Source organism: Nelumbo nucifera, chromosome 1, assembly GCF_055504915.1.
Source record: "Nelumbo nucifera cultivar China Antique chromosome 1, China Antique-T2T, whole genome shotgun sequence".
Taxonomy (NCBI): Eukaryota; Viridiplantae; Streptophyta; class Magnoliopsida; order Proteales; family Nelumbonaceae; genus Nelumbo; species Nelumbo nucifera.
This window is the reverse complement of record NC_142649.1, coordinates 179,863,723-179,887,544: the sequence shown is the minus strand read 5'-3', so window position 1 is coordinate 179,887,544 and position 23,822 is coordinate 179,863,723. Positions and strand designations below refer to the sequence as shown.

General features: G+C 39.7%; 1 protein-coding gene across 3 annotated transcripts in view; it reads right to left on the bottom strand.

The window, feature by feature from the left end:
* Positions 1–1,389: 1,389 nt before the first annotated feature.
* Positions 1,390–23,822, bottom strand: part of LOC104600311 (CMP-sialic acid transporter 1) — a 37,665-nt gene continuing 15,232 nt past the window's right edge. The window contains exons 7-10 of one of the 3 annotated variants that reach the window (XR_735654.2): positions 2,690–2,767; positions 2,266–2,410; positions 1,782–1,926; positions 1,390–1,696 (exon numbers count right to left, since the gene is read on the bottom strand). Coding sequence is in view for 1 of the 3 variants with exons in the window: in XM_010263186.2 (XP_010261488.1) it covers positions 2,267–2,410; positions 2,690–2,767 (222 nt within the window). In the remaining 2 variants the exon portion in view is untranslated. Of the gene's footprint in view, positions 1,927–2,265; positions 2,411–2,689; positions 2,768–23,822 lie in introns of all 3 variants that reach the window. The other 2 variants (XR_735655.2, XM_010263186.2) reach the window with 2 other exon arrangements.

Here is a 23,822-nt window from a genome sequence, read left to right as displayed (position 1 = left end):
AACAATGTCTTGTCGATATAAATACAAGGTAAAGTTTTATAGTTAACTCCCAAGAATTTAAATGAGATTGAAATTCATTTTGGAATCCAAACTTCCTCCAACTTCCATTAACTCCTATTCTTATTACTTTTTTGTTAGGCTCCGTTCATTTACAAATTTCTCACTTACTCAAATAAATGTTTCATGGGTAACACTTAACCCGAGTAAATTCACTTATCCATATTCTTTTCATACTTGGTAAGTAATATAATGACCTTTTTACTCATAAAAAGTTAATGCTAAAAATGACAAACTTATCCCATAATGTTTTATAAATTTTTCTTCGACATGAAAAATTTAGATACCCACCTGAAAGATGAGTAATTCTTACTCGAATAAATAAAGCTCTTTTTACCGTGAGACTCGGTGCTTAATACAAAAAGAACAGTGTAAAATTGACCAATGGAAAAAATATACTCATTAACCAACTTTCTAGCCTCAAATGAAAGATTAAAACAAAATTGTATTGGAAAGTACATGTAAAAGGTGGACTGCAGGGTCCAAATGAAGGAAATAAATAGAGTTTAGGAGATGGCGGATCCAAGGATTCTTATGGGATGAGAGAAGCTGGTATCGCCTCTATTCATACGGATTAATGATGGTCCTCGGATCAAAACGAACATCTAATCCTGAACTAGAAAGTCTTTCATTAACGTTAGAACAGACGGCAAGGTTAGATTACACTTCAACTATGACAGTGCTCCATTTCTTTATCAAAACCTTTGGCTTCACTAAATTACTTGAATATACCCCCTGGCTTACTTAAAAAAAAAAAAAAACAATGGCTTCCAATACTATTTAAATATACTTCGTTAAACCATTTAACCATTGGGATTAATGGAAAAAATTAAAAACAAAAATATCCTTAACTTTTCTTTAAAATTTGACAAGAATATGCACAAGCACTACTAATGGTCTGAATCAAATTTTCTAGGTTTCTCTTTTCTCTGAATGAAAACAAGAGGGGAAATGCCCTAATTATTAATTAACAAAACAAATGCACTCGGTTTATAAGAACCGGATGTGTACTCAAATCAGTCCCCAAAACAGATTGTAAAAGAAATAATTTTGAATAAGACCTTAATGGCCAACTGATGGTGACTCAGTTGATAAGTTCTCAGGCTTGTTGTAGTGAAGACTTGGGATCACCCAGGATTGGGGAGGTTTATGAGTAATGGGGGTGGGCTACCTTTCTGTGGCCAATGAATAAAAAAGGCTTAATTAACTCATTCCTTCCAATAGTATGAGTGCAATTTACCCATTTCCAAGGAAAACGGGCTAACCTCTTCTATAACATCACTACCATGTGCCAAGGATTAATTCTAATTAGTAGTGCTCTAAAATGCATAAGGGCTATAATTAAATAATGAGATTGTTTAATTTCACGTGGTATCCACATGGGTTCACCATCCAAGAAACTAGAATCTAGTATTCTTCAAAGAATTCTATCATTTTGGTAGGCTTGTGCCCAACAACCCAAACATAATAAGATTTTGTCTTTTTCTCTTCAGACTTCAAGTGCTGGTGAGCAGCACTTCCAAACTCCAAGTGGTCGCTGCTACAACCTTAAGAAAGTAAATCACCTTACCTCCAAAGCAATCTAATTAGAAGATCCAAACATTGGAAATTAGACCATCGAAATCACTGGTGTATCTGTCTGTCAGATCAAAGGAACACGACTAATCATATGATATTAGTAAAGTGACAATTGGAAAGAACGATTGAACTCATAGACAACTCACATTAATTGGACAGTCTCCATTGATGAGGATATATCAATGTAGGTGATCCTGTGACATTGTATGGTTCAACAGTAGTATGTGTTTCTTGTCCATTCAAATGCATTGGATGAAAAATGATTCTTCCGTTCCCCCAGCAATGACCCACCTGGGAAAATGACAATTTAGGGAAAACTTTAGGAAGAGAATAAAAAACATTGTTGACAGACTTATCGATCAATTGACCAAGATCTTAAAAAAGATTATTGATATATGATCAACTATCCCAGTGGATGATCATCTCAGCCAGTTAATAATTTAGGCTATGCCTGGATATCAGACAGAAATGGGCTCTATCCGCTAAGTATGCTAGTTCCACTCAAATATCCATTTGATCAGTACTGCTACATCTCATGTATTATTCCATGCACCCAACTTATTTAGCATGGGATTAACTATGCAATTTTTAGTGAATCCAAACTAAGCCTTGATAAGCATGAATCCTTACATCAAGAATTTGTTGTTCGATCCACAGAAATTTCATTAAGACTCTCTGGTGATGCCTTTACAGTCAAAGGCAAGTCTACAAGCATGTTTGGAGGGGCAAAGTACATATGTAGTGACATCATGCAGATAATAATACCCAAGAAAAGCTGCACAAAGGTTAAAACAAAAGGCATCAATGGTCGTTAGATAAACAAGGGATCCAGAAAAAAAATGCTAGATAAACATGGGACCAAAAAGCAGGTGCATCCCATCTTTATCCCAGTACTGAAAGGCCTATCTGCTTGTGTTTATTTGATTAATATAGTGATAGATGTGCAATGCCATTTTTTTGTCAGCCAGATGTGCAATGCCATTAACAGAATATAAAGTAGACAAAAAATGTACAAGAGTTTTGGACTATATACTCTTAAGACCTATTAACTTACCTGCAATGTGGGTTTGAAATTGAAGAGATATACAGATAAAACCATTGTCAGCAGCATTGCCATTGAAGTGGAGTATACCTAAAAGAAAAGGAAAATGATTGATAGACAGATCAAATTGTTTATAACAACATTTGTGAGTAAATGACAAAAACAGTGACTGTCATAGATTATCTGGTGTTGCAGGAAAAGATTTTTTTTTTCTTTCTTTTCTTTTCCTGTTTTCTTTCCTTTGTTTGATTTTCAAGGAATTAGATTAATATATGGGTTAAATCTAAGCCGCAAAAGAAAACTGCCTTTCTCAGACAGAAAAGAAAATTTATGAATAATGACTTGGTCATATTACATCTTGATCAACAGATACAATAACACTCCAGTGGGAGGGCCTATTAGAATGAATGCAGACACAAGGTGTAAGAAAAATCATTGTATGTATGCATGTATATAGAAGTTGAAATATCACATTGAAGCTCTACATAAAAAAAAAAAGAAATATCATATTGAAGAAACCAAATAAAAATTCAGAGGGAAAAGAGGATAGAAGCAAAGAAGTATATATGCATTAATGTGAGAGAGTTCTAATCCCCAGGAACCAAAGTTACAAGGACTCCAGTGAGAGTGGTGGAACGGTTGGAGAAACTTCAACAAGAATTTCTATGGAACAAGGGTAACAAGGAAAGAAAGATGCATTTGGTGGTGAAACAGGGTATGTAGGCCAAAAAGATAGGGAGCTGAGGTATTGAGTTTAATAAACCATTACTGGATAAGTGGCTATGGAGATTTGGAAAGAAAAGAAAAGCAATTTGGAGGGTGGGCGTATCAAAGGATCAAAATGTTGATGCAATACTGCTGATACAGGGTGTACACTAAGGATTAAAGTATCAGTATCAGGTATCATATTGGACAATTTGGATACGGATACACGCTTTGGAAATGCATAGATACGGACAATATGGAAGCACTTGGATATGCTAGGAAAATGCATACAAATTCCACATAAGTATATTAATACCACTAAATTTAATGTCAAAATAACCACAAATAGTGTATAAATAACTTGGAAATGTATATTTTGATGGTATATGTGAAGAAATATACTACAATTATTATAGTAGGATGCATACATATCATACAACTTTATTGATAATGCATTAATCAAGAGTCCAACACATATTATATAGATTTTTACAAATTAATACATACACGGCCATTATTATTTTATTTTCTATAAAAGTCCAAGGCAAAAAAAAAGTGCAACTATTATATTTGAATTATTATATCAATTACTTTCTATTTATCTATTTTTTTAACTTTTAACATTAACACAAAGGTCAACTAAAAATTTAATTCTCAAATGTTTGGTAAATAATATTTTTGTTTTCAGAAACAATAAATATGTTATTATAAAATGTAAATTAAAACATCAATTAATAATTTATGAAAATAAATAACTTTAAAATATATCAAATCTATTAAAACTTCGAAGATACATATCAGATGTAAATTCATAATTTTTAATTAGTAAAATAATTATTCCATTATTAATATTTTTATTTCTTTAAATTTTCAATTTTTTTATATAATTGTAGTTAGTGAATTTGATAGATTCGATTTATATTGTATTCTCAAATAATTTGTAAATAATATTTTTTATTTTTGTAAATAATAAATGCATTGTTTTAAAATATTAATTAATTTATAAAATTTTAAGATACATATCATGTGCAAATTCATAAATTTTAAGTACTGAAATAATTATTTTATTATTAATATTTTTATTTGTATAAATTTCTTGAGGTTAAAAATCTTTTTTTTATATAAATGTGGATTTGATAGATTATTTGTTATATTAGTTTATAAAGTATTAATTTTAAATATTATTCTTTTTAATTTATAGTTAGGGTGGTTGAATATAATATATGTTATTTATTTGAATTTGTTGTGGACATTAAATTGAATAAAAGTTAATGTATTTCATAGTGATTTAAAAGGCATGCCTAGGCGCACAGGCGAGGCGCATTTTAGGGTATGTGCCTCGCCTAGGTCCTAGGCATACCCCTTTCAAAAGGCGTACGCCTAATGCACCTAGGTGTGTGCCTGGTGCACTTGTGCCTCAACCCAAACGTGTGCCTTTTTAAAATTCTGTGCTTTTTGCTTTTTTTGGAGCCTAACGGCTAGGTTGGGGCCCTTGTCCACGCCCCTCGAGGCAAGGCCAAACAAGTCCATGTTAGGGTCTTAAATTCTTATTTCTCACATAAAGTATCTTCTTAAAAGGCAATTAAAGTTATAAAATCATTATTTTTTATGTGAGAAATAAGAAATTAAGATCCTAACTTGGACTTGTTCGGGCTTGCCTCGAGGGGCATGGTACAAAAGCGACTCATAGAATCAAGAATGCAATATGTTTTACATCACATTAGCTACTTGAAGTGATGCAATTGAGGAAAAAACGAGATTGTGGGTTTTACATGCTTGAAAATGCTTTATATGTTTGCTTTTATTTTTAAATTTAAGTTTATATTTTTTATTGACATTATGTTTAATATTTTTTTTTAATTTTTTGTCATTTTTTGAAATTTCTGACATTTTTTATTTTTTAACATTTCTTTGGTAATTTTGCACCTTGCTTCAGAAAGATAGTGCCTCGCCTTGCGCCTTAGGAGCAAATTGGCCTTGTGCTTTTAAAACACTGGTATTTCATTTATTGTCATAAAATGAGTGTTGGCTTAGTGGTTAATGATGTGTTTAATTGTTGGGCGCGAATGTCTTGGGTTCAAATCACACCAGACTTTAATTTTTATAGTGTGTTGTTTGATATGCCCTCGATATGCCTCCGTATTGTTGAGTATCGGATCACATCGGTCGATACTATATAATACGCACCGGTACGGTGGCGTATCAAGTTGATACACACGATTGGAAGGGTGCACTTCCAGTCATAGCATATCCAGTATCGGTGCCTTCCGATACTGATAAGATATGCTACCGATACCTTAATCCTTGGCGTACATTGCTGATACACACCGATATATAATGATACCCTATTTGAAATTTGAATTTCAAATGTGGCACCACAAATCTCTTTATTAAAAAATGAATTCTAGGGCTAGCATGACTTAAACCTAGGTTGCCTACATTCAAAGTATGCTCCTCACCTAGACCACTAGACCAACTTATCATCTCATGCTAACAATTGAAATAAAATAACTTTTATTTAATTTAGTGTTTACATATAATCCAAATAAATAATAATATGTAATTTTGTTCAACTAAAATTAAAAAGAATAATCTTCAAAATTAGTATTTTACAAACGTTGATGAAATGAATAATCTATTAAACCCACATTTATATCAAAAAATGATTTTTAGTATATGCCATTAAAATCTATGAAATGAATAATCTCAAAAATAAATTATAGAAACTAGTAATAATGGAATAATTATTTTAGTAATTAAAATTTATGAATTTGCATATGATATGTATCTTAGAAACCTAAATAGATTTGATATATTTTTAAGATTATATATTTTTACAAATGATTAATTAATATTTTAATTTATATTAAATAACAACATATCTATAATTTACAAAAAACAAATATATTGCTTACAAACTATTTGAGAATTTAATGTATTTATCGAAATAAAATTGTATGATATATATATATATATATCCGGATATATTAATTGTAATCCATTTCTCCATATATACCATTAAAATATGCATTTCTTATGTATTTATACAATTATACCTTATTTGCAATTATTTGATCAGCCTTAGATTCAGTGTTATTAATGTATTTGTGGGATTTTGGGCAATTTCCCTAATGTATCCAAGTGTATCTATATCTTTCCACCATATCCACGTGTTTCAAAAGTATATCTATATCCAAGCTTATCGATACGATACTCAATACTGATACTTTGATACTTAGGTGGTATGTAAGAATGAAGTAGCAAGGGTTGAATAGGATAAAAGGGAGGTTTTGACGTCCTATGGAGTTTTGGTATAGAGAAGGATCACAAAATTCATTTAAATTCTGTGAGATACACTCAGTTTTTGGTGGGGGATGGTAGATTGGTAGTATGGTAAGGTTTTAGGAAGATGAATGGTGCGGAGAGGGGTGATTATTGACATTTTTATTCAACCAGAGAGAGAGAGGGGGGGCAGATGAATGCATCATTTTGTTTTCCAGATTGCACATGTTAGAACATTTAGCTTCAAAAACAAGATATAAACACATTTTTTTCATAACTAACAAGATATAAACACATTATATAAGCATGTCATATGGGATACCCATACCCATGCTCGTGTCCCAGATTTTAGGAAATGTGGAGACTTGTATCCCCATTTGCCATATCCATGTCCATCTAGGCATCATAGATTGTAAACTGAAAGCTCATCACCTAAGTCTTTTTGGTAACCTTTCTTCTTTTAATGTAATTTTCCTTTCTTATTGTCATAACACATCAGAACAATAATTAAACAATAAAAAAAGAGCAGAAGTATAAGAGGAAGAGAAGATGAGAAAAATAAAGAGAACTGGTGGAGAAGAAAATCAAACTCTCACATGTGGCTTACTTTTACCCTTGCTTAAGTGACTCATGTAAATTAGCATAACCATCCTGCTACCTACTCCAATACATTGCTATCTAGTTCTAACAATTATAGATATACAAAAAAGAAAGTGAAGCTTCAAATCTCTATGAAATTGAGTGAAACAAAGTCTGGGATCCCCAGAAATATCAGGCAAACAGAAACTTTTTTCCGCGTGGAGATGATATCGGATTAAGGGTTGGTGTCTAGATTGGCTTCCTCAAGAAAGAATTACACAACCTGTTTGGGTTCCCCACCATGTAACCATGTGTGAAGTTGTTGGGTCATTTAGATCTTTTATCTGGAGAATTGAAGTAGCAAACCTTTACTTATTTGTTTATATGGATTAGTTTCTTTGGTTGTTGAATTACAAGGGTTTTGCAACTTGTCTTTAAGCATACATTTTCCTAGAACCCATTTTCCATATCAAGGGGGCCTCTCCTAGAACCAGCTTCTTACGAAGAGGAAAGGATGGAGGACGAGAGAAGGTTCAGAGTAGTAGGAAGATGGAGGTCTGAGGTATCGATCGAAGCCAAGACTTTCAAGTTCGAAGAGGAAAGGATCAAAGGTAAGGATGCAATGAAAACCAGAGAGAATAACAGGGCGACTGTGTTGGTATCAAAGGAGGTCATTGTCTGGATGAAAGGTTTCATAGATGGGGCTATCAACTCTGGTAAGGTGAATGGCTGGAAAAACTCAATGTCAGTTCTAGGTAGGAAATATGTAACAGAATTGAAAAGAAACAGAAAGGGATGGTTTATCTCTGTGGTGGAGTTTTTTGGAACAAATGGAAAACAAATGCTATGTGTGCCGGAAGGGAGATTACGGAAAGGGTGGATGGATTTTGTGAAGGTGCTACAGTCTTTCCTTGTAGCCTTGGAAGTTAAGAGAGTGGATGGGGGTGAAGAGAACTGGTCAAAAATCCAAAGACCAGGGTCAAAAAGTTCAGGAGGGGGCAGTTTCGATTAGTACCTCTGGGAGTGTAGAAGTGCAAGGCCTTCCGACTGAAATGGTGGTTGCTTGCACTTCTATTCATCGAAGATTATTGGTAGGAGCAGGGAAGGATGAGTGGAAGAAAAGAAGGGTACTAGTGGCTGATAAAGGAGTGACAGATTGGAGGAGGGTTCTGAGTACAGTTGCAGGGGAGATAGGTATTGGGAGTGAAGCTATGTTGTTCCCTTTTGCAGAGACGAAAGCCATGCTTGATGTAGGCGACCAGGAACTAAGTTTTAAAGCAGTTGTGGTGGATGGAGGTCTGATACAGGTTCAGAACTGGAGCCCAATCTGCAATGAAGTCAAAGTCCAAGATGGGTGTGTCCGGCTGAAGCTTGTAGGCCTTCCATTTCACCTCTGGCGAGACTCTGTTCTTGAGCACATCGTGCAGAGTCTGGGAGGCATCTTGGTGAAAGCTGATAAATGAAATCTGGGTGCCGTGGAGTTACAGGTAGCTGGTGTAAGGCATGAGAACCTGCTGAGGTTCTTTGAAATCTGCTCGGATGAAGCCTGGTACAAGGTGTGGGTGGCTTCCGAAGTTGAACGGTCGTGGTGGGAAGGTGCTCCTAAGGTAGAAGATGATGAGCTGGCTGGGTGGTGGACACGTGGAGGGCAGAGATTGGGAGATGAAAAGGTGGAGCAGATGAAAGTTATTTTTGGGGTTACTGAGCCGGTTGGGGAAAACCAAACGACAAGCAACCTAATTAAGGAAACTAATTCAAATGGGTTTGAATTAAACAAATTAATGGCGGGCTCTTCTTCTTATGCTGATGTGGCAAAGAAGCAGGATGGGTTGGGGAGCCGAAAGGTTTGGTCCGAGCCGTTGAAGGTGGTGGGTGGGTCGGGCAGCGTGAAGTTTGAGCCGGGACAGTGTTGGAAGGGCCCACGTGACACCTTAAAAGGTCACGCGGGCGGGTTGGGTGGGTGTAACACTGAAAGGAGGCTCCACTTGAAGGACCCATGTGATAACTTAAAATGTCACGCAGGTCGGGGTATGGGGACTCTTCTTGGGCCGCTGATAGACGATGATAATGGTCTATCATTGTCCCAAGTCGCAAGAAAGGAGGGGGGGGATGCGCGCAGCGGCGGAAAATGGAGAAGAAGTTGGATTTGCAATGGGTTTCCTGACGAAGTCTGGAGGAGCTTAGCCCCCTGCGACGCTCAACAGAGAGGCCGAATCCAAGATACGCTAGGGAAAGAACTGAAGAGAGGGAAGAGAAGGATGAAGGCTGGGTGCAGTGCAGTGAAGGAGATGAAGAATCAGAGGACTTTTCTGTTGATGGTACTAGCGTGGGCAGTGTAAATGACGAAGGTAGTTGTGCTGGAGGTGACATGGATGGATGGAATATTGCAAGCTTATTTCAGGGTGAAGATTGTAATCGGTTTAACTCATTCCCAAGACTACAGAGTGTGCAAGGAATATCAAAAGGGGCAAACCGGGAGAATCGGAAGTAGAGCAAGAACACACCATCTAGGGGTGAACCAGGGGTAGAGTGGAAAGATCACCAGGATGACCAAAGGACAGAATTACTTTCCAACCAACTCAGGGAGATAGATGTTTACCAACCTCTGGAACAAGAGAGGGAGGCCGGGAGCAGTCCTTTTCTAGCTTGTCCATTAGTCCCAGGTAACCAAGTGAGCTCGGTTTGTGCTACTAATGTGTCTCCTGTGTCTTTGGTTCCAGATTCCGTTTCTGCTCCATGTCCTGTAGCCCATGAATATGTAGCTGAGCTAGTAGGCGGGCTCTCCGAGGAGGGGGAGAGGGGAAGGAAGGAAAGTGGGAAGGTGTGGGAAGGAAGGTATAGAAGTGAAAAAGTGTGGGAAATCATTGAAAGAGTGTTTAAGGAAATGGAAGGAAAGTTGATCTGGAGGAGGGAAGGGGAGGAAGGAAGAGGGGAGGGGTTGGTGGAGAGGAGGGAAGGGAATGAGGGTAGAGATGGAGAGGATTACGGGGAGAGAACAGGGAAGGAGGGAGGTAACAGGAGAGGGAGGATGGATAAAGAGGAAAGAACAGAGGTGGGACCAGAGGAGAGGAAGGAAGGGCAGGTGGACAAAGATGGAGGGGATTCTGTAGGAAGGGTAGGGGTGGAGGGCTCGGTGAGAGAAGACATGATAGCAGAATCTGTAGGGAAGTTGAGTTGTAGGTTGGAAGATTTGAATGTGTTGAAAGAAAGCTTATAGAAGAGGAAGAAGGAGATCAGAACAAAGAAGAGGAGATTGAGTGAAGTAGAGAGACTGAAGAGAGAGATATAGAAGGAAACAAGAAGCTCGGGGTAAAAGGAGATAGAAGGAAAGGGGGAAAGTAGTGGGTAGGTGGCAAGGGGTTTAAAAAAGAAGCAGAATGAAGATTCTTAGTTGGAATGTGAGGAGAATTGGGAGTGCAAGGAAGAGAGCGACAATAAAAGAGGTAATAAGGAGGTATGACCCAGACATTGTCCTGTTGCAAGAGTCTAAGAGAATGGAGTTTAATAACAAATGGGCAAGGAGTGTATGGAAAGCCAGGGGGATTAGTTGGGTGGTTGTTCCCTCGTGGGGTGCTTCCGGGGGGGATTGTAACAATGTGGAAGAGGGATGTGGTTGAAGGTTTGGAGGAGTTAATCGAAAAGTACTCGGTTTCCATGAAGTTTAAGCAGCAAGAGGATGATTATATGTGGGTGCTCACAAATGTATACGGACCAAATGACTACAGAGAGAGAAAGGAGTTGTGGGAGGAATTGGCTGATGTTAGAGGGTTGTGGGATGGGCCCTGGTGCATGGGTGGGGATTTCAATGTGATCAGATTCTCGGAGGAATCCAATAAGGTTAATCAGAGGGTGACAAAAAGCATGAGGAAGTGTAACAGTTTTGTGGATGCCTTTGAGCTTAAAGAGATTCCCCTAGTCCATAAGACATTTACATGGTCAAATCTCCAATCTAGACCCATCTGCTCTAACCTGGATAGATTCTTGTTCTCTTTGGATTGGGAAGAACATTGGGGAACCTTGGCTTCTAGAGCTCTCCCAAGGGTGACCTCGGATCATTGGCTCATAGTGTTATGTAAGGAGGAAAGAAGGTGTGGAGGTCCTACCCCCTTTAGATTTGAAAATATGTGGTTACTTCATCCAGGATTTACTAACAAAGTGAGGGAGTGGTGGTATGAGTGTAACCCTTTGGTGGAATGGGAGGGGATGAGATTCCATAAGAAACTACAATTCTTGAAAGCAAAAATCAAGGAGTGAAATTTGGTGGAGTTTGGGAGGATAGAAGAAAGAAAGGGAGATCTGATGGATAAAATTGAAAGCCTTGACTCTAAAGAAGAAAGGGGAGAATTTGGAGATGAAGACATTGAACTCAGGAGAGATTTGAGAAGATAGTTAGAGGACTACCTGCACAAGGAGGAAATTACCTGGATGCAAAAATCTCGATGTAAATGGTTGCAAGAGGGAGACAAAAACAGTAGGTATTTCCACTCTCTAGCAGATGGCAGGAGAAGGAAGAACTTTATCTCCAAATTGGTAGTAGATGGAGTTGAGTTAATACAACAAGAGGAGATAGTTGGGGCCTGTGTGGAGCACTTCAAATCTATTCTAAGAAGGCTTGTGAGTAGAAGGGTGTGGGCAGAAGGATTGGATTGGCCAGATGTAGGGGTGGAGAATAGGAGAAGGTTGGAAAGAAGCTTTAATCTGGAAGAGATCAAGGAGGTTGTGTTTTCTATGAATAGAACAAAGGCTCCAGGGCTGGATGGGTTCACAATGGCTTTTTATCAGGACTGTTGGGATATTTTGAAAGATGATCTTTATAGCCTTAATTCCAAAAAAGAAAGATGCATCCCACCCGAAGGATTTTAGGCCAATTAGCTTGGTTAATAGCTTATACAAGATCATTGAAAAAGTGTTGTCTTTGAGGCTGAAGGAGGTATTGCCAGATATTATTGCACATTATCAAGAAGCTTTTGTAAGTGGAAGACAAATTACTGGTGAGATTTTAATTGCTAATGAGAGTGTGGAGAACTTTAAGAGGGATAAGAAGGGAGTGGTCTGTAAGTTGGACTTGGAAAAGGCTTATGACTTGGTGGACTGGGATTTCTTGAGGAAAGTTTTGACTAAATTTGGGTTTGGGGCTAGATGATGTAAGTGGATCATGGGTTGTGTCCAGAATTGTCATTTTTCAGTGCTAGTGAATGGGACAGTGGTAGATTTCTTTCCAGCCAGTAGGGGTATAAGACAAGGAGACCCCCTTTCTCCTTTCTTGTTCATTCTAATTGCGGAGGTATTGGGGAAACTGATTCACAGAGCAGATTCTAGGGGGCTCATTAGAGGCTGGAGAGTTGGGAGGGTGGAAACCCCCCTTACTCACTTACAGTTTGTTGATGACACAATTCTGTTTTGTGAAGGCGGTAATGTGAGCTTTATCAGGAACTTGAACTCGGTGATACAACTGTTTGAGCAAATGTCCAACTTGAAGGTTAACCTTGGGAAAAGCTATGTAGTGGGGGTGAATTTGGAGGAGGGAGAGATCAAGGAGAGTGCTGAAGTGTTGGGGTGTGAAGTCTCGGGGTGGCCTTTGAACTACTTAGGGTTGCCATTAGGTGATAATCCTATGAGAGAGAGCTTTTGGAACCCGGTGGTGGAAGGTTTGAAAAAAGACTGGTATCCTGGAAAAAGAACTACCTCTCTCTTGGTGGGAGAATTACACTAATTAAGGCCATGCTTGCTAACTTACCCATCTTTTTCCTATTGGTGTTTAAAATCCCAATGAAGGTTTCTAACAGATTGGAGAAGCTAATGAGAGATTTCCAGTGGGAGCCGGGAGAGGAGAAGAGGGATCATAGAGTTAGCTGGGAGATAGTGTGTAGGAATAAGACTTGTGGTGGTTTGGGGCTTGGGAATATTAGGAGAAGGAATACGACTCTTTTGGGAAAGTGGTTGTGGAGGTTCCCTATGGAGAAGGAGAAGCTATGGGCTAGAATAGTGGCAAGTATACATGGGCTGGAGCACAATGGATGGGACGCTGGAATCAGAGCTAGGATCATAAGCAATTCTCCTTGGAAAGCCATTCATAACCTACTACCAGTTTTCTCCCCTAATATCAGGTATGATTTGAATTCCGGTAACTCCATAAAATTTTGGGAACAAACCTGGGTGGAGAGTGCCCCTCTAAAGGATCAGTTTCCTTCTTTGTATGCCCTTTCTGATTTGAAAAATGAGTCAATCTCGTCATTCACCACCCGTCCTCTTCCACTTCTGGGATTGGGTGGAACTTGGGTCTAAGAAGAGATTTGAGGGACTCAAACTTCGACAGTATTTCGAGCCTTATTGCACTTCTAGATAACGTTGTCTTAGACCCCACTAGGGCAGATTCTAGAATTTGGACACCTACCCCCAATGGCATCTTTTCTTGTGTTTCTTTCTTCAAAGTCTTAAGTCAGTCCACCAGTCCTACTTTCCCCCCTTTCCCTGTTGATGAGGTTTGGTGCAGAGCAATACCTCCTAGGGTTGGTAGTTTTTGTTGGGAAGCCTATCTGGAAAGAATCAACACTAGTGATCTACTCCAAAAGAAGAAACCCAATACTTGCTTGTCACCTCATTGGTGTGTTCTTTGTAAAGCGGATGGGGAGACTGGTTTTCACCTACTGGTGTCTTGCCATTTTGTGAGGTCAATTTAGGATTGGGTTTTCTCCCTATTTGGATGTAGCTGGAATCCTCCATCAGACTTGCATGGCCTTTTTTCCCCTTCTTTTTTCAGGTGGCGGATAAAAAGGGGAAGGACTATGTGAGCAGGACTGAGGATTGCAGTATGTTGGCCACTTTGAGAAGAAAGAAACTCCAGGATATTCTCAGAAGCTGAGAGAGGAGCAGCAGATCTGAGGGCTATCATACATATTAGGGCTGTACAGTGGCTGAAATCTTTGGAGCTATTCACAGATTACACTGTGCATGACATGTTGAGGAAGTGGGGTGAAATTGCAAATTACACACAGACCAAGTCAGTAATGAGTGTAGTAGGGGAAATCCGAGACAATCGGGGATTGGGGGTGATTTTAGGGATGAAAATGGGGTCATTTCTGCCATGTTCTTAGGCCCAATTGGAGTGGGTGACTCCCTTAGAGCTGAGATCTTTGCAGTTATGGAAGGAGTCCAGAAAGCTAAGGAGTTGAACATCAGGAAACTAATAATTGAAGGGGATTCAGAGGTGGTGATAGGGTGGTTGATTAAAGATAACAATGGCTTATGGAAGTACAACAATGAGAGGAGGAAATTCAAGTGGCTGGTGTGGGAGATGGAAGTTAAGATATGTTGGGAGAGGAGATTCAGAGGAAATTCATGTCTTTGGATGTCATGTGTGCCTTTGTGGGTTACAGTCCTGACCACAAAGGATTTCTTTGTTATGATCCCTCTATTCGTCGCATTCGTATATCACGCAATGTTGTTTTCCTTGAGCACATTTCTTTTTTTGTTGGAATTGCTAGACTGTTTGCACCCTCTGTTTCTATTTTGCCAAACTTTGATTCACAGGATGCTCCACCTTCTTCTGCTGAGGACTTTCTCGTCTACTGTCCTATGCCTTTGTCTACAGTCCTATCCTCCACAGATGTTCTTCGCTCCTACCAGAAAGCTAATAGTAGCCCTTATTGGAAGGAAGCCATGGATGCAAAGATTCATGCTTTACATGAGAATGACACTTGGGATCTTGTGCCTACTCCTCCAAATGCATCCATTGTTGGGAGTCGTTGGGTTTACAACATTAAGTTGAAGTCTGATGGATCTCTTGATCGATACAAGGCACGTTTAGTTGCCCAAGGGTATAGTCAGGAGTATTAAAGGGATGGAAGATCCATCATATGGATGACCGAACCCTACAAGAAGGTTGGGCGAAATTTCAAAAATTTCTTTACTCCCATCCAAGAATCCTATTCCCAATTTAGAAAACTGCATTTTCAAGGTTCGTTCTTATAACCAAACCGGACCAAATCTGAAACCAAGATTAGGGAGGGATATACCTAATACGGAATCCACGCAAAAAAGCTTCTCCCAACGCAGGTGTTCATGCCCAAAGAGTGTACCAAATCTTCCCTCCACTGAAGATGACAGCTTAGAATGAGGCAGGATCAACAGGTAGTTCTTCACCAAGAACTTGTGATTCTTCAACAAGAATCGAATGGAGTAGTGAGCACAGCTTCAGAAATGTTTCTTCTGGAAAGAAACAATATCAAGATCAAATCTTGATCAGTTCCAAGAATTGGAGATCGAATAGGGTAGGGCGGCAAGAGCAGGGAGAAAAAGAACTGAAGGCAAAAATCAGTCAAACTGAATTGTCTTCTGTAATGTCTGTGTGTCTTTTTCAGATCCGCCCTACTCTCTATTTATAGCCTTAAAGAAACAACCTCCTAATCTAATTAGGAGTCTCTTGATTCAAATCTTTATTTGGATCTGAATTCTTTAAATGATAAGGATAATCCCTTATCTTATCTGCAGTTCAAGATCAGCTTATTCCTAATCAAATTAGGAATTCTCTGATCCAAACTGGACTCTTTAAGTGGATAAGAGTTATATCCTCTTATCCTTATCTACTGATCCAAACCCAGATCCACCCCTATTTAATTAACCCAGTTTGAAATGGGCTTTAGGCCTATTAAGCTTTTAGGCTCGCTTCCTTTTAATGCTGGCTAGCTTGCCTCTCTTTGTATGGCGTGGGACCCTAACATTGATCTACACATCAACCACATGGGTTCAGCTTAGCCTCTCTTACAAGGCCTGGCCGAATTCACTACTGAATACAGTGAACCCCTCAGTCCATCACTATGGGCTCTTAATGGACCCAACATTTACACTAAATGGTCCTTGGGTCCAGTCATCTTATGAAGGCCTAACGACTGTGGGCAGATGCAAGATTAGCCCATCAGGTATAACCCTCAATGGTCTTACACTTAACCTCTCAGCCCTTAATGATCAAACACTGCTTGACAAGAGAGGACCTCTCCCTCGGCTACAAGGTAGAATGCTGCACTCTCTACGCACATGGATCCCGGGAATTAAAACCTTTTGCAAAATACAAATTTCTAACACATTTGAAATCCACTACCGGCAGTTTAGGTTTCCATCAGAGAGAGTGCATTTCCCCGATCGTTCACTTTGTCCGACAAAGGGAATGATCCTGTCACTATGATCACCCACTCAGGTGAATTCTCGGACTGTCCCAACATACCCAGGTTTTGACCCCTTTTAAGGATCTCACTGATTGGCATATCAAAGACAACCCAATCCGACACCTAGTGCAGTACCATAATCGAGTCTAGGGGTCAGGTGTAACATTCCAGTTTTGCCCATCTGTCTCCAAGGTCCAGGGAAATACTGGAATTTGGTTTGGTTCGAGGTTTCAAGAAAACCCACATTGCATGTACCTCAGGTCTCACCCTGATACCTGAGACAAGCCACCCCAACCAACTTGGTGGTACATCAGTGTCAGCCTTGGCAGGATAAATCTCCCTAGATCTATCCAACGACTGTGAAGATTCTAAACTAACCTGAGTCTCATATGCGTTCAGTTTAAGGGTATTACACAAAAACATACCATAATAACATGAATTAAATATGTACTTTATTCATTTACAATAAATGTCATAATGTACATCATGCTGATTGGAGCTAAGGGCATACACTGTCTAACAGCTCCCACTTGCACTTAGGTCCAATCGGGTACAAGTCGAAGTCCTAGACTTTCTACGTGTTTCTCAAACACTTTCTGTGTCAGTAGCTTAGTCAATGGGTCTGCCACATTCTCCGCTGATGCTACTTTTTAACATCAATCTCCCGTAGATCCAGTGTTGTCACACAACAGTAAAATGAGTGATGTGCTGAATTCCAAATTCTAGAATGAACACCTTCATTCATCAGGCAGTCTCACTTAGGGCGATGTGCTCGGCTTGGGTTGTGGACTGTTATTCTTACTACTCAGGACCCCATCATGAAGATGTAACCAGATGTAGACATTCTACCATCTGCATCTGACTAGAAATTGGCATCGGTATACCCAAGGATCTCTAGTGAACTGCCATTGAATACCAAACAAAACTCTTTTGTCCTTCGAAAGTATTTCAGTATGTTTTTCACAACAGTCCAAAGCTCTTGTCCCAGGTTAGATTGGTATCTACTTACCACACTCACGGCCTGAGCAATGTCTGGTCGAGTGCACAGCATGGCATACATGATGCTCCCTACGACAGAGGAATGGGGAACTTCCTTCATGCCCTCAATCTCCTCAGGTGTCTTGGGAGACATTCCCTTGGAGAGAGTGACTCCATGCTTGAAAGGAACATTTCCTTTCTTGGAGTTCTCCATACTGTATCTCTTGACTATCTTGTCAATGTAAGTAGACTGGGATAATCCTATTATCCTTTTCGATCTATCTCTATAGAGTCGAAGTTCCAAGATATAAGAGGCTTCTCCAAGATCTTTTATGGAGAATTGCTACGAAAGCCATACTTTCATCGTAGTCAACATTCCTACATCATTCCCAATGAGTAGAATGTCGTCTACATACAGAACCAAGAACGTAACCTTATCCCCACTAGTCTTCCTGTAAACACAGGGCTCATCCGGATTCTACTCAAAGTCAAACTGTTTGACAGTAAAGTCAAACCAGGTGTTCCAGCTCCTAGAAACTTGCTTATGTCCATATATGGATTGATTAAGTTTACATTCCATGTTTTCCTAACCTGCAGCTATGAAACCTTGCGGTTACTGCATGTAGATATCTTCAGTAATATCTCCATTCAGGAACACGGTTTTGACATCCATTTGCCAAATTTTGTAGTCATGGTATGCTGCTACAGCTAGTAGGATCCTAATGGATTTAAGCATGGCCACGGGCGAAAAGGTTTCTTCATAATCGATTCCCTCTTTCTGAGTGTGCCCTTTCGCCACAAGACGAGCTTTGTAGGTCTCAACCTTACCATCGGGGCCCTTCTTCCTCTTATAGATCCATTTGCAACCAATTGCTTTTACCCCAAGGGGCGGATCTACTAGAGTCCAGACTCCATTGGTCTCCATTGATTCCACCTCAGCTCTCGTGGAATCTACCCACTTCAAGGAATCTATGTCCAATATAGCTTCCGTATAAGTCACAGGATCCTCCTCACTGGTCGTGGCTTCCACCAAGTAACTTTCTTGGTTATAGTCGTAACGAACTGGAGGCATGGATGCCCAAGTAGATCTCCTAGGTTGCTTATTAACTGGAGCTTGTGGGACATCTCCCACTACCCCTGAGCTCTCATCATCAAGAACAACTTCCTGATGATGATTATTCAGGATGTAATCTTCCTCAAAGAAATGGGCATTTCGACTACAGAACACCTTCTGCTCTCCTGGGTCATAAAATAAATACCCTATAGAGCCTTTTGGGTAACCTACAAATAGGCAATGGCTGGTCTTAGATTCCAATCTGTTAGCACTTGTTCTTTTAACATGTGCTGGACAACCCCAAATATTCAAGTGTCTTACACTCGGTTTCTTATCGGTCCAAAGCTCATAGGGAGTCTTTGGAACGGATTTGGTTGGAACCCGGTTCAACACGTATATCGCAATTTCTAATGCGTAACCCCAAAAGGATGTAGGTAATTCCGAGTGTACGAGAAGTGGTCGGAGCATATCCAATAAAGTTTGATTCCTCCTCTCTGACACACCGTTTAACTGTGTTGTAGCAGGAGGAGCTAGTTGTGATACTATTCCATTTTCCTTTAAGTAGTCCCTGAATTCATCATAGAGATATTCGCCTCCTCAATCTGATCAAAGGGCCTTAATGTGTCTCCCCAACTGTTTCTCGACCTCTTGCCTGAACTCTTTGAACTTTTCAAATGATTCAAACTTGTGTCTCATTAAGTACACGTAACCATACCGAAAATGAACATCGGTAAATGTTATGAAATAAACATGTTGGTTACGTGTCCTAACATTCATGGGACCATATACATCAGTTTGTATAAGGTCAAGTGTGTCTGTTGATCTTTCAGGCTTACCGTTAAATGGTCGTCTCGTCATCTTACCCAGAAGGCAAAGTTCACAAATTGGAAGATCTTCTACAGTTAGAAAATCCAAAGGACCATCATTTACCAACCTTGTGATATGATCTATGTTAATGTGGTCAAGTTGGTAATGCCACAGGCACATGGGATTAACTATACCACGGGTTCTTTTCTTGGGGTTATTATCCGACGTAGTTTCGGTTATATTTGTTTCTAGAGAAGGATGGAGAACATAAAGACCATTCTCAAGTTCTCCATATGCGAGGAATTTGTTATTCCTTTTGATAGTAATTACATTACTAAAAAGAACAGAATAACCATCCGCACAAAATTTTGAAACAGAAATCAAATTTCTTCTCAAATTGGGTACATAAAGACAATCTTTTAATGTAATTATTCATTCTCTGAAATACAATTCTATAGTTCCTATGGCTGTAGCTGCAACACTTGCAGAAGTCTCCAAGTAAAGAATCACTTCTCCGTCACTCGGTCTTCTACTTGTCCTGAACCCCTGCAATGTATTACATGCATGAGTAGAAGCCTCGGAGTCGATACACCTGGAAGCAGAAGTGACCAACATATTGGTTTCTATGACAAAGGATTCGAAATTACCTTGTTTCTTGGTCTCCAGGTACTGAGGACAGTTCCTCTTCCAGTGGCCGGTCTGCTTATAGAAATAACAAGCATTTGATGCCTTGTCCTTCTTCTGCCTTTTAGGCTTGCTAGTTTTCTTCTGAGGTTTCTTCTTTGCCTTCCTCTTTTTCTTGCCCGATTTGCCACCTTCAACAAACATGGCTATGGGCTCATCTTTCTTTATCAATTCTTCGGCCCTCTGCAACATATTGCCAAGTTCCTGAAGGCTAACATTTAGCTTGTTCATATTGTAATTCATTATGAACTGATTGAAGGAACGAGGCAAAGAGTTTAGGATGGCATCAACTTTGCTGACATGATCTATCCCAGATCCAAGAGCCTCCAGTTCATTGATGTATCCCATCATCTTAAAATAATGGTCATGAGCTAGCTGGTTCTTGGACATTTGTGCGGTCATAAACTGCTTTAGGACCTTCTGACGAGTAGAATGATTCTGCTCTTCATGCATTGTCCTTCAACTATCCAAGATATCCTTAGACACTTCGATCTGATAGAACTGTCGTTGTATCTGATTGTCTAAGGAGTCTATGATGTAGCACCGGGCAAGAGACTTTTTCTCTTCCCATTCTTGATATTCCCTCCTACGGGCCTCAGAAGCCCTATCACCCGGACGATCCGGAGCAGGGTTTTTAGCAACTTTGTCCAATTTCTCGGACGTCAAAACCAGCATAAGGTTATGAAACCAATCAGCGTAATTTGGGCCCTCAAGTTTATTATCGTCCAACAGTTTGGCGAATTGTCCGTTTGCCATTTCTGATAAAAGGCAAAGCAAATATTAGTCCACAACCTGATTTGATTCATGTTATCTACATAGATATGGCTTTTAATCTATGTTTCATTTCCATTTATTCATCTTTGAGATTTCCCTCCTATCTCAGTGACGGAGACTGCGAACTATGTCTCTAGAAATGTGGGAAACCACATACAATGCATGAAGCCAACTGTTTTAACTGCATAACCCCACCACCTTCTGTGAAGGATCACATCCATTCATCTCATGAGCTTTCCCTTTGGCCTCTATCGGACAAGGTTCATTGCCATTTTAGGTTAAACCTATCTGTCCAGTAAGTGCTTACCCATCATATTCGTGAACGCCAAGGTACCGTGAGAGAGTTCCATTTTAGGATAGGCCCCTCCCACATCGGTCTATGACGCCCCTATCATCTTATGAAACAATTCAACAGATCCAGCAACAAATGGATAGCCCAATTTTATGGTGCATCTCCTCATACTGAATGACCCATCTTCGTGCTAATGATGGAAGGCCTTTAGAGAGTTCATCATATGAATCTCCCTATCACATGCACTTATATTTCAGTGGAGGGAACGAAATATTATGCCCTAGTTTTATTTTAGGTCAAACCAAAATGGTTCCCATTGGCTTTCTCAAAGCCAGATTTAAATGGGCCCTAAACGGCTAGGGTTCCGCACGGTTCCTCTTGGAGAGGAAGCTGATGTGGGGCCCATCAAACAAGGAGATCATCCAATGATCTTATAGACACCATGGCAATGATATGCATTCAGCCATGGTGTGCAAAAGAGCCACTATCGAATTAACATGGGCCAAATACTTATGGCCCATGTACGTAGCACATCACATAATGTTATCATATAAAATTATCTAGGTACATGGGCCAAGTACTTATTAATCCAATTAATTAAAATATTTGTAAAACCCTTAATTAATTAGATTAAATCAGTATCAGCCCATCAAAGCCCATAATGTTATCATATAACATTATCTAGGTACATGGGTTGTACTGCAAAAAGCAGTTCGGCCCATGTAGCTAAATCAGGGCTGATTCAGTTTTATCATATTAAAACTGGGTTTTTACAAAGATGGGCCGAATTAAAACTTGAAGTGGGCCATCAACCCTCTGGTCTAAATCGAATTTGGGTCAGAAAAACCAACCCCATCGAACCAACAATTCGGTCCAACCAGTTTGGACCAAATCTGGTGTAAATCGTCCCAAATTTTGGTGTCCAGTTCAAAATTTAATTCAAGAATAATGATCTGAAAAATAAATTAAATCTAGATAATCAAATTATCAAGAAAATGAAATCAGAGGGCTGCACTATGATTTTCTTAGACATCCTGCAAAAACAATTAATCGCAGATTGCATAATCGATATCTGCAAAATCGCAGATTGCAGAACTTCTTTCTGCGAAATCTTCTTCTCCTCTGTTGCGCACTCTAGCAATCTCCAGATGGAAATAAAATAGAAAAACCTAATTTTTCTATTATTACATTGCATCGAATTCCTATACAATTTGTCTAAAAAAAAAAAAAATTATTTACATTCCAAATTGAATAAAAAAGAAACAGCAAGGTGCGCCAATCTTGGCACCAGAAAGATTCGATCTTCATCACATGTGCAGCCCAAATATTCAAGAAACATTCACAGAACAGTTCTATAAATATAACAGAATAATAAAGATTTATTTTCTAGATCATCTGCTCATAATCTGGGAACCAATTCCTAGAAAAAACGCTAACTGCGCAAATCGGGTAGAACGCATTCTGCCCATTTGCACAAATTCAGATCTGATCTAATTTGGTTCAAGACTTGAACCTAGCTTTGATACCACTAAAGGGATGGGAGGTCCATCATATGGATGACCGAACCCTATAGGAAGGTTGAGCGAAATTTCAAAAATTTCTTTACTCCCAATTTAGAAAACTACATTTTCAAGGTTCGTTCTTGTAACCAAACCGAACAAAATCTGAAACCAAAATTAGGGAGGGATATACCTGATACGGAATCCACGCAAAAAAGCTTCTCCCAACGCAGGTGTTTACGCCCAAAGAGTGTACCAAATCCTCCCTCCACTGAAGATGATAGCTTAGAATGAGGCAGGATCAGCAGGTAGTTCTTCACCAAGAACTTGTGATTCTTCAGCAAGAATCGAATGGAGTAGTGAGCATGTTGTGGATGCATTCGTGGGAAGAATTACCGCCGCCAGTAGCAGCAGTGAGGGGGGGCCCACACAGCAGCTTATCTTGCCACGTCAGCTCTCCTTGCCAGCTCGCCAATAGTTTACTTATTCCAGTTCTGTTCTTACTTATCTAGTTCTGTTCTTACTTATCTATTAGAGATAGGAACTGAGTTCTGTTAGAAGTAGGAGTTTTGTTCTTACTTATCTAGTTCTTACTTATCTATTAGAGATAGGAACTGAGTTCTGTTAGAAGTCTGTTAGAAGTAGGAGTTTGATTTAAAGTTGGATTGTCCTAGCTTAGTCGAATGGAGTAAGGAATCTCCTCTTGTAATCTCCTATTTAAGGAGCTGTGATTTGGGAATAAAGTATTCAGTTTTCCAGTCAAGAGAAGAGTGAGGAGAGTTCGGGTGGTCTCTTGGACAAATCACCCATTCGGTTTTCCACAATAGGGTTTGCACGCAAGGGAAGGCGCAAGGGGAAGCAAGAGGTTCTCCCCGTGGATCGACCCGTGACGAGATCCTACGCCCGGGCCCATAACATTCTGGTATCAGAGCCTACCGTCATGGGGGAACAGGAGTCGCTGTCTTCCAGGGTCCACGAACTGGAACATAGGCTAGCAAAAACTAGCATGGAGGTTCGTGAAGTCAAGGAAGATGTCCGGGAGCTGCGACGCCTATTGGAAGCATTCCTCTCCAATAAAGAAAGGAGTTCTGAGGGAACCGCCACCACAAACAGTCGTCGTCCAGACTGGGCAGAGGCGTCCAACGAACAGCATATCGCTGCCCCGACAGCCGCAGTTATTCCCAAGTATAGCCGGCTGGAATTCCCATCTTACAACGGCACCGGAGACCCGTTAGGATGGCTGTATCGCTGCGAACAGTTCTTCCGTAATCAGCGCACTGATGACAAAGATAAGGTCAGTCTGGCCACTTTCCACCTATCAGAAGAGGTG